This window comes from Gobio gobio, assembly GCF_949357685.1.
Source record: "Gobio gobio genome assembly, chromosome: 21".
Taxonomy (NCBI): Eukaryota; Metazoa; Chordata; class Actinopteri; order Cypriniformes; family Gobionidae; genus Gobio; species Gobio gobio.
Window position 1 is genome coordinate 45,282,037 of NC_137117.1, and position 19,513 is coordinate 45,301,549.

The window sequence follows — 19,513 nt, forward strand, 5'->3', positions numbered from 1 at the left end:
ACACTCACGGATGGCAACTGCTTCAGCTCTGCCGAGGACTGGGTCTGTTCATCGTGATCGTAAGACTGCGCGGGGGCTCACTCGGCCGCTACACCTACAGCTCAGCTCTGGGTAACAGCACTGTGGACTATAGCATCACAGACCTCCAGCTTTCCTCCCTGAGAGCATTCACAGTCAAACCCCTGAAACCTTTCTCAGACCACAGCCAAATCACACTATATATAAAACAATCGGAAACATCCCCCAAACCAATTCTGACACCGTATCAAATGAGCAAAATAACGTCATTCAAATAAACAGAAAACAGTGCCACTAATTACACCAGCGCTGCTGAATCTCCAGAAGTACAATCCCTCTTAAATTCATTTCAAACACAGATATACCCTAAAAATCAATTCGGCATCAATCAGGAAGTTCAACATCTAAACAACATATTCTACAAAACGGCACAAAAAAGTAATTTGACAATTGTTAAACCAAAGAAAAAAACATTTTAACACTGACAAATGGTTTGATTTGGACTGTAAGGCTCCAATAAAAAAAATCAAAAACGCCAACATCCAGACAATCTTGAGCTCCGCCTTCATTTCTGTGAGGCGATAAAACAATATAAAGCCACACTCCGGCGGAAAAAAGCACAGTTTTTGCTAAACCAGTTTGAAGAAATACAAACCAAATCAAGAAGTTCTGGCAATACAAGATGGGGAGACGTGGAAAAACCACTTTCAAGAATTATATAGCCCCACTGAAATTCAAAATTCTAATCAAAACCAAATTATTAATAAACTAGAAAATTTGGAAAGATCTATTAAAGCAAATCAAAACCCTTTAGATTTCCCCATAACAATAAAATAATTGGAAGACAAATTACGGGCCCTTGAGCCGAAGAAAGCCTGTGGTGTGGACGGCATCCTGAAGGAGATGCTGAAACACACAGACCAGAGCTTCAGACTGGCCATGCTAAAGCTGTTCAATGATGTTCTGTGTGTCGGCTTCTTCCCTGAGATCTGGAACCAGTCAAGGGTCATGATGAAGCATGCTGAACTGCTCAATCAGCTCATCTATTATTGGCATAGGATAAGTGTTAAACTGGGAAATCTCATTTACTTTTCTGTAGTCTGTAAAGGCCTCACTTGGAGGATTGATAGGTTCATGCCACAGTTTCAAGAGGTTTATGTGGTAGATTTGCTGGCCCTGCAGCTGGTTTTGGCACACTCTGTAGTTGACTGGGCCAGTCCATTCTACAATTTCATAGGGTCCCTGCCACCTGGCCAGAAATTTGCATTCATTGGATGGGATTAAACCAATACCTTCTCACCAAGGTGAAACTCTCGAATCTGTACCTCTCTGTTGTATACCATGGCCTGCTGTTGTTGGGCATGTTGCATGTGTTACTGTCCCAAAAGCAATGACCTAGTTGAACTCTGGGGACTCCTCCAGTAAAGACAACAGAAGGCATGCTCTCTCAGACAGCAAATGCAGAATTAGAAGTACTAGTGGGTATTTCTTTTTCACACATCGTATGTACCTCACTATACGATACATGGCTCACAATACCGATAATATCACAATACAGAAATTCTGCGATAATCAATATATTGCTAGACAATCCTATAATGATACTTCACGATATCTGTCTCTCTCTTTATTCAAGGCCAAACTGTTAGAAAACGGCACAAAAAGTTTCAGTCTGAAAATTAAACTCAAATTACAAATGACAGTTTTTTACAATCTATGACAATGTTTTCAATACTTTTAACACATTTCCTAAACTCTTAACGCAGTTAGCACAACATCTGCTTTTACACAAACGAGGTCATAGTCAGGTATGTTTAATAAAAACAAGAGTAACACAAAAAAATCTTGTATTGTTTTGTTACTTTTGACCCACCTGTGTGTTACTTTCGTCCCAACTGATGGGGTCAAAAGTAACAATGTGCAGCTTATGTTCGAAGTGAAATTATACTGTAGTCGTTCTACATTTGTACAAAATACCACCTGCTATTGATAGACCACACTTGTGAGTTATTGACCACAGCAACAATATATCTGTCTAAAACATCATCTTTTAAAATTAAGTTTTTCTGAAAAATGGTACTTTCGCCCCTGTTCTCCCCTACACACAAATGAATAAATGGAAATTGAATACTTTGTATATGGTTAAATTGTGTTCAGTGATCTTTACTAAACACAACAACACCCCCATTGTAGTGTTTGGTTGGGGGTTGGAGATGTCACTCTTGCCTGTCTTCAAAACTTGAGAGCCCTGCAATAATGACACGAGTGAGACTTAACAAAATTGCTGTGTGCCATGTCTACCAGGACAAACCTAATGATAAATGTAGGCCTATTACATGACAATATTAATGTGAAACAAATATCACAACAGTTCATTTCTGTTAATAAAAGACACAGACATGTGTTTGCCTTCTTCAAGGAACAAGCCTATTGCATTGCACTATGAATGGAGATACGTTTCATTTAAACTGCCTCCTTGTCTAGTTACCTGTAACATTATATAATTAATTAACATGTTGTTAAGGCCAATAGACTAAAAACCTTACTGTACTATTAATATCCTGAATCCCAGCTTCCGGGGCTACGCCCTTGGGTCACGGCTTCTATCTGCTCACGGCAAGGTACACAACTGATTGACAATCGCACCTCACACAGCTACACGACATACGAAAGAACAAACTCATCGGTCCTGACGCGCGCGCTCCAGCTGAACTCAAGGGAAAGTTTGACGGGTTTATATTACGGTGTTTAATGATGGATCCGCGGATCAAACGGCCGAGAGTAGACGGCGAGTGCGCTGCCGACGGGAAGCCGGAGTGTGACGGAGAGTTCTGGCGCTGGGGCGTCGAGGAGACGCTCGCCTATCTGCGGAGAGAAGGACAAGAGCAATGGCAGCAGACATTCAGAGGTAACACTGATCAACTGATCTCATACACACACTCATCACGATCATACTAGACTTTAATAATGCCAGCATGTATTAACATGATAAGATCCAGGCACTGTGTGTGCGATTCTGTTATTTCAGTTAAGCTGGTTCCATTGTCATTTCTCTTGCAGTCTTTTACGCTTCACGCAGATGCAGACATCACATTTGCACATGCGAAAATCGACATAAAGGGCTTTATATAATAAATAACCTCAAATACATTAGAAATGAAAAGCACTTCACCTTGTTTAAATTTTCTTTTTCTTTTATTTGGTAAATTATATATTGATAGTAAAACGAAACACATTCTCCACTTTTAGATGAGCTGCCCCAACTGCTTTATATTAAAGACAACTCGTAGGTGCAATTCAACTTTAAATAAAGTGTTGCTGAATTATTTTTAAATCTCATGTTATTGTTTTACTTCATCAATCAGTTTCTAAATATTTTATATTGAACTATTTAATGCATTACATTTAGCCTACTACGTTTCAATTTTGTAGAATATTAGTATTCAAATATTCAAACGTGAATATTGTTCTGTTGTTCAAACGTGTTCCTGTGTACAGTTTTGCCATGCCTACTTATACTGCGTTTTTAAGGGGCTGGCAACTGGCAACCCTTCATCTAGAGCTTTAATGAAGAGAGGGAAGAGACCCAATGACCCAAGTAAACACTGTGATAAATAAATCATGTAATATTTTTGTAGAAATAATAATACTGGAATGCAGAAATACTGCACAGACAAATGTCATATTATTTAAGACGGCATATTCAACATTTATGGAATAATTATTGTGCTGCGTGTTTGAAGTGTTTCTTTTTTCATTCATACTACGAGTGTCTTTAAAGAAATCTAAAAATATATATATATATTTTTAAAAGGAAAATAAAATTGTATCTTCATTTCAAATGGACGTAAGAATACTGAATTTGTTTTATTTATTTTAATATGCAGTTACTTGTGGTAAGTTTGCCCAAAGTGTCTTTTCCGGTTTTTATTCTTGCAAGATTGCAAATTCACATTCAGACATCAGAGTTTTCTATTCCATATAAGGAGAGGAAAGCATCGCTTACCTCTAAACCCAAGACAGAGGAAGCGCATCTAAGCAGGATGTTGAGTAGACATGTTCTCATTACATATTGTAAAATTAATTGCCACTACAATACAACAATATGGACTCTGTGAATGTCTTTCTGTGTTCAAATTGGAATTTGATTAACTCTGAGCTGTTTTAGGATGTGTTCACACTCGTAGTTTGGTTCTTTTGGTCATTTTCAAAGAAGAAAATTATACAAAGTCCTGGTTCGCTTAGCATTCACACTGCCATTTTAAAACTGAACCTAAACATATTTATAAAATGAAAACTTTTATGACGTATATTTTGTGACCTTACTAACCGAACATCCAAAACAATGCTGTGTGCTGGGCTAAACGTGCTCACTGTATATGAGTAGATACTAGGGATGCCACGATTCCTAGATTACATTTGAGCACTCGATTTTTAAAAATCTCCAATTGCAATTTACCCGTGTCTAGTAACCGGCAAAATACCGGAAGTGGCACATTCCACGGACAAGAATCCATGAATATTATTAGTAAAACATTATTAGACAGTTTTCTAAGGCTGCACAATGTATTAAAACCATTTAAAAACTGAAATTTAAAAAATAGTAACAAAAATTATTACTGGCATGAAAAATTCAAAAGCCCTTAATGCATTTATATGCATCTTTTGAAAGAGTACAAGGACCCTCTGGTACGTCCAATCACCCATCTTCTTAATATGTCCTTTAACCATTCTAAAGTGGCTGCAGTGACACCAATATGTGAATCAGGTGCTACAACAGACATGTCCAACTATAGACCTATCAGCATACTTCCCGTTATATTAAAGATAGCGGAGAAGTGGGTTGTCAGACTGTTGACGGCCCATTTGGAAAATGTTCGACCTTCATTATATCGACTACAATTTGGTTTTCGGACCCATCACTCCACCGATAGTGCCCTGTGTGTGTTAACAGAAAACATAAAAGGTCTGCTTGACAAGAGTCCTTGTGTCGGGGCTGTCTTCTTAGATTTGAAGAAAGCCTTTGACTCTGTAAACCATCAGATTTTAATATCCCGGTTGACTCAGTTTAACATCTCTGATCAAGCACTTTTATGGTTTAAATCCTATTTGTCCCACAGGAAACAGTACGTGGTAGTAGATGGTGTCAAATCTCCTTGTTTAGATTCTGGAGTTGGTGTCCCACAGGGGTCTATCCTTGGGCCTTTTCTGTTCTCTCTTTTTATTAATAACCTACCAAATTCATGTCCAAACGTCTTCTCGCAGATGTACGCGGATGACGCAGTAATTTACACTCAAGCAAAAACTATTCAACAAGCAGCTGTTGATCTCACAGCTTCTTGATTCTATGTGCAGAATGGCACATACAATACTGGCTTAAGGATTCATGCCTCATGTTGAACACCAGAAAAACTGTGTGCATGTACTTTTCAAAACGTCACGTCGAAATAACCAGATCAAATGTCTTTCTGAATGGAATGGAACTTGACCTGGTCTCAGAATTTAAATATCTTGGGGTAGTCCTTGATCCAACATTTGGCTTCAAAAGTCATGTAAAAAAAGTAGCACAGGTAGTCAAATTTAATCTTCAAAATTTCAGACATATTCGAAATAATTTAACCGTGGGTGCTGCTAAAACATATTTTTATTCAGTGATTATTTCTCATTTTGACTATTGCTTGACTACCTGGTCTCTTGCATGCCCCACAACACTTCAAACCATAGAAAGTCTCTATAAAAAGGCATTAAAAATAATTGATAATAAATCGCTATCCCATCACTACTGTCATGTTTTTAAAAAAAATAGACTATTTAGGGTGACCAGACGTCCCGAAAAATTTGGGACAGTCCCGAAATCTAAACTGTTGTCCCGAATCCCGAATCTGGCCCTAATTGTCCCGAAAATTATACTATAGCAAAATCTTGAGTAGTTATTGTCTGATAAACATTAAAAACTGTCTGCAGAGGTTGAGTCGTCCTGCAACCAGCCCCCGCCGGCTGCTCATTGGCTGCAGCATCTTTTTTCTAAGTAAAAAAAAAAAATACTGGCTAGGCGCGAATTTAGATATGCATTGATAAGCTAATTTTCATTCATTCCGTTGGCATGGCTGGTGTAGCTTACCGGAACCCCAACGCGCTGCTAAAAAGCAAAAACGGTTCTGCAGGTTCCGGGAGGAGTGGGTGGGGAAGTATCCATGGATTGCCACAGCCTTAAGCGATTAAAGTAAAGACAATACAACCTTTTTGTCCCCATTTTTGTAATAAGCCTTGATGAAGAGAGCGCAAGTTGCTGCAGCCGCGAGGAGGACAGTGATGCCCGCCTAAAGAAGTGATTGATTGTTCGCGGCACTGTGTACAAAAAAATACTTGACTACACAATTATTTCGTTATTTTCGTTTAAAGGGTTAGTTCACCCAAAAATGAAAATTCTTGTAACATCCTGACTGTATGTCCCCAAAGGGACACCGTAGCCCTCGGGCAAGATCCCGGTGATCTCGCGAGACTGGGATTACCTAGGTTGGCGAAATAAACAAAAAGTTCTGAATGCCTCGTGTGAGCGTCAATCATTTAATGAAAGCTAGTTTAGCCAGTGTGCAAACGAACGAATATTACATGGTGTCAGAAGTGGGATTTAATACGCAAATATGGATAATTTCGGCGTCCCAGCACCCAAGATGGATTGGGATTCAGCTAATTTACCGGAAGCATGGCGGCGTTTCAAACAGCACGCAGAGCTAATATTTTCCGGACCCTTACGGGAAAAACAAGAACAAGAAAAATGCAGCTACCTCCTTTTATGGATCGGGGAGAAAGGACGGGACGTTTTCAACACATGGACACTAACAGATGAAGACGCAAAGAAACTGAAAACATACTACGATAAGTACACCGCATATCTCACACCAAAGTCTAACCCGATCTACGCAAGATATCGTTTCCATGAGAAAACGCAAGGAGATGGAGAAACTTTTGAACACTTCGTCACGGAGCTAAAGCTGTTAGTTAAGGACTGTGGGTACCCCAACAGCGACGAGATGGTACGAGACCGCATTGTGTTTGCTACAAACTCGCCGCGAGTGCGGGAGAAGTTGCTTAGCCACGGCGCGGAGCTAACGTTAGATCAAGCCATCGACATCGCGCGCTCACACGAGATAGCACAAGTCCAACTCAAAGATATGATTGGAGGCAGAGACCTCAATACTGACGCTGTACACGCCATAAATAGAAAACCGGAGCACAGACGAACACACACGAGCTACAAAGCCAGGCCGAGAGAATTCGCCACTGCACACAGAGATTGTGACCGATGTGGAGGCCCGCACACTACTAAAGACGGCGCCTGTCCAGCCAAAGGCAAGCAGTGCATGAAATGCAGAAAACTCAACCACTTTGCAAAAGTCTGCAAATCAAAACAACACACAAACACCCATACAAGAAAGGTGATACACGCTGTGGATGAAGACACCGAAGATGAGCAGGTAGAACTTTTTATTGATGGTCTTACAACTGAAAATACAGGAAAATGCAACGAACAAGCTTATGCTGATATCGAAATCGGAACTCAGAAAATTAAATTCAAAATTGACACTGGTGCACAGACCAATGCAATTCCTGTACACGTATTTGAAAGACTGTTTAGAGATACTGCCATAAAACAAGCCACTCAAAAGATCTCCGGCTATGGTGGTGAGTTCCTAAAAGTGAAGGGCACCTGTCATCTGAAGTGCAAGTACAAAAATACCTCCATCGTGCTGGAATTTTACATAGTAGACACTAAAGCACCGCCCATTCTAGGAATGAGAGCTAGCCTAGACCTTAAGCTAATTAAGCTGATACTGGCTGTGGCCGAGGATGAAATGAAGCCATGCACAGACACAGACAGCCTTCTTAGAGAATACACAGATGTGTTCCAGGGCATAGGAGAGTTCCCAGGGGAGTGCAACCTCCATGTCGACCCGTACGCCACACCGGTAGTATACCCCCCACGACGAGTACCAATCGCCCTGCGAGACAGACTAAAAAAGGAGCTTGACAAGATGGAAGAGAGCAACGTGATCTGCAAAGTGACAGAGCCCACAGAATGGGTCAATGCCCTCGTAGTTGTAGAAAAACCCCAGACTGGCAAGCTGAGAGTCTGCCTGGATCCCAGAGACCTCAATAAGGCAATACAAAGGCCCCACTACCCCTTACCAACTTTAGAAGATGTCACCACAAAGCTCGCTGGAGCAAAGTACTTCAGCGTCCTTGACGCCAGATCAGGCTATTGGGCCATAAAGCTGAGCACAGAGTCATCCCTGCTAACAACGTTTAACACCCCCTTTGGCAGATACAGGTTCTTGAGGCTGCCGTTCGGAATCAATTCAGCTCAAGACGAATTCCAAAGGCGCGTTGACGAGACTTACGAAGGCCTCCCAGGGGTAGCCGCCATTGTCGATGACATACTTGTCTTCGGCAAAACAAAGCTTGAACATGACAATAACCTCAGGGCCATGCTGCGACGCACAAGAGAAAGAGGGGTAAGGTTAAATCCCGACAAATGCCAAATAAGTGTATCAGAGGTCAGTTACTTCGGACACACACTCTCGAGTGAAGGCGTCAAGCCGGACCCGGCGAAGGTGAAAGCAATACAAGAAATGCAGCCACCCACAAGTAAAGGGGAGTTGGAAACCATCCTCGGGATGATTAACTATTTGGCCAGATTCGCACCACGGCTCTCTGAGATAAATGCACCACTACGTCAACTACTGAAACAGGACAGTGAATTCCTATGGGACAAAAACCACGACGAAGCATTCGCGCAGACGAAAAAACTGATAACACATAACCCCGTGCTCGCGTACTTTGACCCCCAGAAAGAACTGAGACTCCAAGTAGACGCATCAAAATGTGGCCTCGGCGCTGTCATGCTCCAGGATGAAAAACCCATTGCCTACGCGTCCAAGTCACTCAACAGCACCGAAGTGAACTACGCTCAGATAGAAAAGGAGCTGTATGCAGTTTTATTCGGATGTAAGCGCTTCCACGAGTACATGTACGGCCGAAAAGTGATCGTAGAATCGGACCACAAACCTCTAGAAGCAATCCTCCGAAAACCGCTGGCTGCAGCACCACCGCGGCTACAGAGGATGATATTACAGCTACAGAAGTACAACATCCACATCATCCACCGCCCCGGAAAGGACATCCCAGTGGCCGACACCTTGTCCCGGAAGTCCATCGAGCACCAAGACAGCAGCCTCATGGAGAGCATGGAGGCCCAAGTACACACACTCATAAGTACTGTTCCAGTAAGCGACAGCAAACTACTGGAGATCAAAGACGCTACAGCACAAGATATACAGCTCACCAAACTCAGAAGAACGACACAAAACGGATGGCCTGACGAAAGGAGGAAATGCCCGCCCAGCATCCAAGAATATTGGAATCACAGAGATGAGATTTCCGAAATGGAAGGAATACTATTCAAAGGTGAGAAAATCATAGTCCCACAGAGCCTTAGAGGAGACATGATTCAGCGCATACACGCAGGGCACATGGGCGTGGAGAAAAGCAAGCACAGAGCGCGAGACCTCCTGTTCTGGCCCGGGATGGGCAAGCAGATAGAAGCGACAGTAGAGCAGTGCAGTATATGCCAGGAACGACGAGATGCCAACCCCAAAGAACCCTTGCGGTCACACGACATACCTGAGAGACCATGGCAAGTCGTGGGTACAGACCTCTTCACGTGGAACACCCAAAACTTCATCGTTATTGTAGACTACTACAGTAGATTCTTTGAAATGGAGCGGCTTACGAGCTGCACCTCACTGGCAGTAATCACCAAACTCAAGTCTGCATTTGCTCGTCACGGCATCGCAGAGACGGTCATCAGTGACAACGGACCATGCTACAGCTCTGAGGAGTTCCGCCGTTTCGCAAACACGTGGCACTTCACCCACACCACCACAAGTCCGCGTTACCCACAGAGTAACGGCCTCGCTGAAAAAACTGTCCAGACAGCGAAGCGCATCCTGGACATGGCAAAAGACGGAAACACAGACCACTACCTCGCCTTGTTGGAATACAGGAACACTCCAGTGGACAACCACCAATCACCTGCACAACTTTTAATGAGCCGACGACTACGCTCCATACTTCCAGCGACCAGTAGGCATCTGCAACCACAGGTAGTGCCCCAGAAAGCCGTTCACGACAGGCGAAAAGCATGCCAACACCGACAACAAGTTTACTTCAATAGAGGCACCAAGCCACTGCCCCACCTACCTGTTGGCACACCCATCCGTTTCCGTCAGGAGGATGGCTCCTGGAGACCTGCAACGGTAACACAACATGCACACACACCCAAGAGCTACCACATACAAACAGGAGACGGACAGACTCACCGACGTAACCGCTGGCACCTCCGCGAAAGCAGAGACGCCCAAGGCGCCAAAGACACACAACATACAGACACACACACCGACAACACACAATCACCACATCCTGAAATTGCAGACCACCCACGACCAACAAACCAACAACCGGCCAACTACACAACAAGGTCTGGCCGCATATCCAGGCCAAGACAAGTCCTCGACTTATAATGTAAAGGGTGTAGGCGGATCGCTGCCCTCACAAAAAAAAAAAAAAAAAAAAAAAAATTTGTTAAACTGTTGTATTTGAGTACTTACTGTTGAAAAAAAAAGAAAAAAAAAAAATTGTTAAACTGTTGTATTTGAGTACTTACTGTTGACAAAAAAAAAAAAAAAGGGAAAACAGAGTCCACCTAATAGTCACATAAAGCCTACAAGAAAGGAAAGCCTTACTTTATAATGAGAACACTATTGACTTGTTTACACCCATGGCTCATGTCATTTAACTGATGACTGTACCTGTTTACATTACAGCAATGGCACTAAGGACCACAGAATGTATTTTTCATACTCTCTATCGTGCATAAAGCATAAGTGTTCTGTTCATTGAATTCATGTTATGTGTGTTTAGCTAATGCTATTTTTCTCTTAAGAAGGGAGATGTAACATCCTGACTGTATGTCCCCAAAGGGACACCGTAGCCCTCGGGCAAGATCCCGGTGATCTCGCGAGACTGGGATTACCTAGGTTGGCGAAATAAACAAAAAGTTCTGAATGCCTCGTGTGAGCGTCAATCATTTAATGAAAGCTAGTTTAGCCAGTGTGCAAACGAACGAATATTACAATTCTGTCATTAATTACTTACCCTCATTGAATCGAATCTAATCTAATCTAATCTCATGTGGTTGGACACCCGTCAGACCTCCGTTCATCTTCAGACACAAATGAAGATATTTTAGTGTAAAGCTGATGCTCTGAAAGGCCTCCATTGGCTCAATGCACTTTACACTCTCAAGACCCTTAAAAGACACTAAAGACATCGTTACAAAGTCCATCTCACTACAGTGGTTCTACAATAACTTTATGAAGACGAGAATAGTTTTTGTGCGCAAAAAAACCCTAAATAACGACTTGTATAGTGATGACGATTTCAAAACAAAGCATCATGAAGCTTCGAAGCGTTATGAATCAGTGAGTCGATTCAGCAGTTTGAATCGCCAAATTTCAGCAGTTTGACACGCGATCCGAATCATCATTCGACTCACTGATTCATAACTCTTCGAAGCTTCATGATGCCGTGTTTTGAAATCGTCATCACTATGTAAGTCGTTATTTAGGTTTTTTTTGCGCACAAAAACTATTCTCGTCTTCATAAAGTTATTGTAGAACCACTGTAGTGAGATGGACTTTGTAACGACGTCTTTAGTGTCTTTTAAGGGTCTTGAGAGTGAGCCGTGCATTGAGCCAATGGAGGCCTTTCAGAGCATCAGATTTACACTAAAATATCTTCATTTGTGTGTGAAGATGAACGGAGGTCTGACGGGTGTCGAAAGACATGAGGGTGAGGAATTAATGACAGAATTTTCATTTTTGGGTGAACTAACCCTTTAAGCTTATTAGCGGTAGGCTATACAGAAAGGTCTGATTTACGCACTGTTACTTACAACAGTCATTGTTTTTTTTTTTTTTTTCACAATGACATTTGAATTCATGATTTTAATGTTGTTTTTTTGTGGCAGACTAAAGACTAATGAACAGTCGTTGATCTTTGAATAAAAATATGTTTGGTTCAGGTTTGAAATTCATTATCTTTTATTATAGGCTACGCAGTGTAATATCATAGAAGCCCCCCATCCCGTCCCCCCGTCCCGAATTTCAGCCAATCTCATCTGGTCACCCTAAGACTATTGGATTTTCAAAATATGATCAATTTGAAAATGGTCTGTCTGATATACAAGGTTTTACATTCCCTCGCTCCTCCACCACTAAAGGATTTTATCAAAACGAAAGAAATTTCGCAGAGGTCCACACGAGCCTCCACCAGAGGAGACTTGATAATACCCCACAGATACACCACCTTCGGTCAGACGGTCCTGTCTGTTCGAGGTGGGAAGCTGTGGAATAGTCTTCCTCTAACACTGAGGGAATGCCCTACATATAGCTTGTTTAAAGTCCAGTTGAAAAAATGGTTATGGGCAAACCAAAGTTGCACACATTAGTGAGTATGTTGTATGCTATTTTAAATTTTGTGTTTCGTAATGTGTACATGGATGAGTGTTTGTGAAGCTGAATGAATTTTTGAGTCTTATGTGAATATTGTTTATAGGACTTTTGATAACTTATTGATAAACGATGTACTTTATATAGATGTAAATTTTATTTCTGTAATGTTTTTGTGACCTGTGTGATCTTAGCCCGTGGGACTACGGATGGAAATTAGCCTTTGGCTAAAATCCGGCATGTTTACATACAACCCCAAATCAGAAAAAGTTGGGACAGTATGGAAAATGTAAATAAATAAAAAAAAGAAGTGATTTCTAAATTTACTTTGACTTGTATTTCATTGCAGACAATATGAACACAAAATATTTCATGTTTTGTCTGGTCAACTTCATGTCATTTGTAAATATGCATCCTTTCCTGTCATTCAGACCTGCAACACATTTCAAAAAAAGTTGGGACAGTAAAGCATTTACCACTTTGTAATGTTGCCATTCCTTTTCACAACACTTAAAAGACGTTTAGGGACTGAAGACACAAAGTGATGAAATGTTTCAGGTGTAATTTTGTCCCATTCTTCCTGCAAACAAGTCTTAAGGTGGGCAACAGTACGGGGTCTTCCACACATTCTCTATTGGAGACAGGTCGGGACTGAGGCAGGCCAGTCAAGTACCCGAACCCTCTTCCTCCGCAGACAGGACTTTGTAATGTGTGCAGAATGTGGTTTTGCATTGTTGAAATATGCATGGACGTCCCTGGAAAAGATGTCTTCTTGAAGGCAGCATATTATGCTCCAAAATCTCTATGTACTTTTCAGCATTAATGGTGCCTTCACAGAAGTGCAAGTTACCTTTGCCAAGGGCACTGACACAACACCATACCATGACAGACCCTGGCTTTTGGACTTGTTGCTGGTAACAGTCTGGATGATCCTTTTCGTCTTTGGTCCGGAGCACACGGCCTCCATTCCTCCCAAAAAATACCTAAAATACTGATTCATCTGACCAAAGTACACGCAAACATGGTGTCAGAAGTAAGCACTAGAGCCTGAACATGGCCTTAGCATTCCTGCCTCCGGTGGCATGCGGAAGGTGACCAAGATGGCGGCGCGAGTAGATCGCGAGGCTCAGCGTCTCTCCAGATTCTGCAATTTTGCGGTATTTTTCTTGTTCATCTCGGGTCTGTTCGTACAGAACAGTTGTGCTTTTACATCGTACACCCGTTGTGAGCTTTTGGATATTGGTTTGCGAATTTCCGACAGTTTTATGGACAATCTTCAACTCCTTCCTGAGATCGCTCGGACGCCCGAGGCGATGCGCTCTGCCCGGCCGGGCGGAAGTGCTCGGAGGCGGCGTCGAGATCGTAAACAAAGGCGGGGTAGGCGTGGAGGTCTAAGAGCTAAGCTAAGGCTAACTCCTTACCGGCTCTCTTTACCCAGCATTTTCCTTGCCAATGTACGATCGCTAGTGAACAAAATGGAGGAGATTCGACTCAGCATTACACACAGTAAGAAACTTTTGAACTGTAACGTCCTAATCTTCACTGAAACCTGGTTAAACAGCGGAATACCGGACACCGCTATTGAGCTAGCGGGACGCCACACACTCCGGGCGGATAGAACACTAGATGGCTCCGGGAAGAGCAGAGGGGGTGGATTGTGCATTTATATTAACAAAGCTTGGTGCACAAACTCTGCTATTGTTGGGAGTCATTGTTCAGCTAACCTGGAGTTTCTCATGGTTAAATGTAGACCGTTTTATCTACCGCGGGAGTTCACCTCCACTATTATCACTTCTGCCTATATTCCTCCGGATGCTGATGCCAAACTTGCTATGAAAGAACTTCACGCAGCCATCAGTAAACAACAGACTGATCACCCGGAAGCTGCTTTTATTGTTGCAGGTGACTTTAATCACTCAAACTTAAAGTCAGTGCTACCCAAGTTTCACCAGCATGTTTCCTGCCACACCAGAGGAAACAAAACCTTAGACCATGTTTACACAAACATGGCTGGCGCTTACGTTGCGACACCCCTCCCCCACCTGGGACAGTCAGACCACCTCTCTTTGTTTCTATCACCCAAATATTCACCCCTCATCAACCGTGTGAAGCCATCAGTAAAGACCATCAAGGTGTGGCCTGCGGGGGTTGACTCCACACTCCAGGAAAGGTTTCTAAACACAGACTGGAGTATGTTTGCTTCTCAAGCCACCAGTGGCGCTCACACGGACATTGACTCATTCACTTCCTCTGTATTGGATCATATCAATACCACCATCGACAGTGTTACAACCCAGAAACAGATCACCACATACCCTAATCAGAAGCCTTGGATGAACAGGGAAGTTCGACTCCTGCTGAAGTCACGCAACACTGCCTTCAGATCAGGTGATGCACAAGCCTACAGTACATCCAGAGCTAACCTGAAGAGGGGCATCAAAAAGGCCAAGCACTGCTACAAGCTAAAGATAGAGGGTCACTTTTCCAACTCTGACCCTCGACGCATGTGGCAGGGCATCCAGGCCATCAGTGACTACAAACCCCCCCACTCCACCCCCGCAGCCACTGATGTCAACTTCCTGAACGAGCTAAATTACTTTTATGCTCGTTTTGAAAGAGACAACAGAGAAACTGCCACCAAGCTCAAACCCTCAGCTGACCCACCAATCACACTCTCCTCCACAGATGTCTGCAAGGCACTGAGCCGGATCAGCGCGCACAAGGCTGCTGGACCAGACAACATCCCTGGTCGTGTTCTCAGGGCATGTGCGGAGCAGCTCGCTGGGGTTTTTACAGACATTTTCAACCTGTCTCTTGCCCAAGCAGCTGTACCTTCATGCTTTAAACGCACGTCCATTGTGCCAGTGCCAAAACACTCTAACCCGAGGTGCCCTAATGACTACCGCCCTGTAGCACTCACACCCATCGTCATGAAGTGCTTTGAGCGGCTGGTCCTGGAACACCTAAAAGACTCTCTACCATCCACATTGGACTCACACCAGTTTGCCTACCGCAGCAATAGGAGCACAGAGGATGCCGTTTCCATGGCACTGCACTCTGTGCTCACCCATCTGGACCATAAGAACACGTATGCACGCATGCTGTTTGTTGACTTCAGCTCAGCATTCAACACTGTCATCCCATCCAAGTTAATAGCCAAACTTGGAGACCTGGGCATCAACACTTCAATGTGTAACTGGATTTTGGACTTCCTAACTGACAGACCCCAGAATGTCCGTTCAGGATTCACCTGCTCCACATCCATCACACTCAACACTGGCGTACCACAGGGCTGTGTGCTAAGTCCGTTTCTCTACTCCCTCTTCACCGCCGACTGCAAGCCTGTGTATGGATCTAATTCTATCGTCAAGTTTGCGGACGACACTACGGTGATTGGTCTCATCAGCAACAACGATGAGACCGCCTACAGGGAGGAGATCCAGCACCTGGCCACATGGTGCGCTGATAATAACCTGCTCCTCAACACCACCAAAACGAAGGAGCTCATCGTGGACTTCAGGAAGGAGTCAAGAGGCACACACGACACCATCCACATCAATGGAATGGCTGTTGAACGTGTCTCCAGTTTCAAATTCCTGGGGATCCACATCTCGGCGGACATGTCGTGGACGACCAACACCTCCAGCCTGGTCAAGAAGGCTCACCAGCGCCTCTTCTTCCTGAGGACACTGAGGAAGAATCAGCTCTCCTCGGCTATCCTGGTGAACTTCTATCGCTGCGCAATAGAAAGCATCCTGACCAACTGTGTGGCAGTGTGGTATGGGAGCTGCTCTGTTGCGGAGCGCAAGGCACTGCAGCTGGTGGTGAAAACTGCACAGCGCATCACAGGGACTCCACTACCTGCCATCGAGCACATCCAGAGGAAACGCTGACTGCATCGAGCTCGCAGCATCCTCAAGGACTCCTCTCACCCAGCCCACAGACTGTTTTCTCTCCTGCCCTCCGGCAGGCGTTTCAGGATCCACCGGACCAGGACCAGCAGACTAAAGAACAGTTTTTTCCCCAGAGCTGTCTCTTTATTGAACTCAAACCCCCGTTGATCCACTTCCCTCATAAACTGATAACTCTCCTACCTCACATCTTCCTTCACTTTGTTATTTGCACTACCGACTGTTTATCACAGTAACAACTGTTTACATATGCATCTTGCACTGCCATATCTTAACTGGATTATGCTCATTTGCACTGCCGACTGTATTTATAGTACCAATGTTTACATTTGCATTTTGCACTGTACTTCTAACTGTAATATGCAACCACTTTCCACTGCACTTTCCACTTTTTTTTTTCCGGATAGCTCTGTCCATAATTTATTGCACTACCCTAATCCACTGCTATTCCTCATATTAGCCTAGCATATTATTGTATACCTCTATCTGTAAAATTCTGTTTATAGTAATAGCCATCTGTATATTGTATTCATAGTACATATTCACCTGTAAATTCTGTTTATAGTAATAGCCATCTGTATATTGTATTCATAGTACATATTCACCTGTAAATTCTGTTTATAGTAATAGCCATCTGTATATTTATTCACTGTACATATTCACCTGTAAATTCAGTTCTGTTTATAGTAATAACGTCTCTCTATTTATACATATTTATACATATTCAGTACATATCCATGTCCTGCACTTACGCATCCATTGTATATCCTGCACTTGCTGCTATTGCACTTCTGGTTAGACCTAAACTGCATTTCGTTGCCTAGTACTTGTACTTGTGTAATGACAATAAAGTTGAATCTAATCTAATCTAATCTAATGTTGGGGGATATATAAAAAAGGGACAATTTCAGAGCAGAATTCGAGGACTATGAACTAGCTACCGGGCTGATTGAGAAGAGGTGAGAGCGGCAGCACTGCAGCGATTAATGGGCAATGAATGTCGGCATATCTACAGTCACAATATAGTGTTGAGCGAGGTACAAATGAAAGATCCAAAAGCCATACTTGATACCTTTGGGAGACTACTTCAAACCGGCAAAAGTTTTAAACTACGAAAGGTATATTACATTTACATTTAGTCATTTAGCAGACGCTTTTATCCAAAGCGACTTACAAATGAGGGCAATAGAAGCAGCTAGAACAGTCAAGGGCAACAATATCAACAATATGCAAGTGCTGTAACAAGTCTCAGTTAATCTAGCACAGAACAGAAATTTTTTAATTTTTTTTTTATAAATTAGACAGACAGACAATGAATAGAATGATAAGTGCTATTCTTGATTGGTCAGGTGTTGCTGGAAAAGATGTCTTTAGACGTTTTTTGAAAATGGCTACAGACTCGGCTGCACGAATTGAGATAGGCAGGTCATTCCACCAGGTGGGAACGGCCCAGGAAAAGGTCTGTGAGAGTGATTTCATGCCTCTCTGGTATGGCACCACAAGGCGTCGTTCACTGGCAGAACGCAAGTTCCTGGAGGGTGTGTAAGTCTGAACAAGCGAGTTTAGGTATATTGGTGCAGAGCCAGTGGATGTTTTGAAGGCGAGCACCAGTGCCTTGAATTTAATGCGAGCGGCTATTGGTAGCCAGTGGAGTCTGATGAAGAGAGGTGTGACGTGTGCTCTCTTCGGCTTGTTAAAGATCACCCTCGCCGCTGCATTCTGGATCAGTTGCAAGGGTTTGATAGTGCATGCCGGAAGGCCCGCAAGAAGAGCATTACAGTAGTCCAGTCTGGAGAGAACGAGAGCTTGGACCAGGAGTTGTGTGGCATGATCTGATAGGAAGGGTCTAATCTTCCTGATGTTGAATAGTGCAAATCTGCAGGATCGGGTTGTTGCAGTGATGTGGTCAGTGAATTTTAGCTGATCATCAATCACAACTCCAAGGTTCCTGGCTGTCCTGGACGGAGTTATGGTTGATGATTCTAGCTGAATGGAGAGATTGTGATGTAGTGCTGGTTTGGCTGAGACCACAAGCAGTTCTGTCTTTGCAAGGTTGAGTTGCAGGTGATGTTCCTTCATCCAGGCTGAAATGTCTGTTAGGCAGGCAGCGATACGAACACCAACCGATGGATCATCAGGTTGAAATGAGAAGTAGAGTTGAGTGTCGTCGGCATAGCAGTGATAGGAAAAGCCATGTTTCTGAATGACCGATCCCAACGATGACATGTAGATGGAGAAGAGACGTGGTCCAAGCACTGAGCCCTGGGGAACGCCAGTGGCTAGATGATGTGACTTAGACACTTCACCTCTCCATGACACCCTGAAGGACCTACCTGAGAGAGAAGACTCGAACCACTGGAGAGCGGTTCCTGAGATGCCCATCTTCATAAGAGTTGACAGGAGGATCTGGTGATTAACTATGTCAAAACCAGCAGACAAATCCTGTAAGATAAGTACTGTGGATTTGGAGGCTGCTCTTGCCTGTGTCAGTGCCTCCGTAACTGAGACCAGGGCAGTCTCAGTGGAGTGGCCGCTTTTGAAGCCGGATTGGTTGATGTCCAGGAGGTTGTTCTGTTCAAGAAACGTAGAGAGCTGATTAAACACAACCCGCTCAAGTGTCTTTGCAATGAAAGGCAGAAGGTATATGTTCGGTTGTTGCAAGCAAAAAGTGGACAGGCCTATAGACGGCTTTCTCACGCGGCTGCAGGAACGAGCATCAACCTGCGAATACAGTGATCTCAAAGATTAAATGATTGTTGCGTGAACGCCAGCTGACCTTGTCACAGTCTGTGGAAATATGTCGACTAGCAGAAGCAACGGAACAGTGCGTAAAAGCAATCGACAACACAATCAGTGACACTGTGAACATTGCAAAAGCAACCAGGCTGAAACGCCGGGATGCTGAAGTGAATAATGAGCAAACACTCAGAACTGCGTCTTGCAAATATTGTGGGGGTGGTCATAATGTGGCAGAGGTTATATGGTGAGGAATGTTAATCACCACTTGAATTC

General features: G+C 43.4%; 1 protein-coding gene across 1 annotated transcript in view; it reads left to right on the forward strand.

Annotated features, from left to right (window-relative positions):
• Positions 1 to 2,616: 2,616 nt before the first annotated feature.
• LOC307117959 (deoxynucleoside triphosphate triphosphohydrolase SAMHD1-like) overlaps positions 2,617 to 19,513 on the forward strand; it is a 102,508-nt gene continuing 85,611 nt past the window's right edge. The window contains exon 1 of the mRNA XM_079803244.1: positions 2,617 to 2,926. Within this exon, the coding sequence (XP_079659370.1) occupies positions 2,770 to 2,926 (157 nt within the window). The 5' untranslated portion in view covers positions 2,617 to 2,769. The remainder of the gene's footprint in view (positions 2,927 to 19,513) is intronic.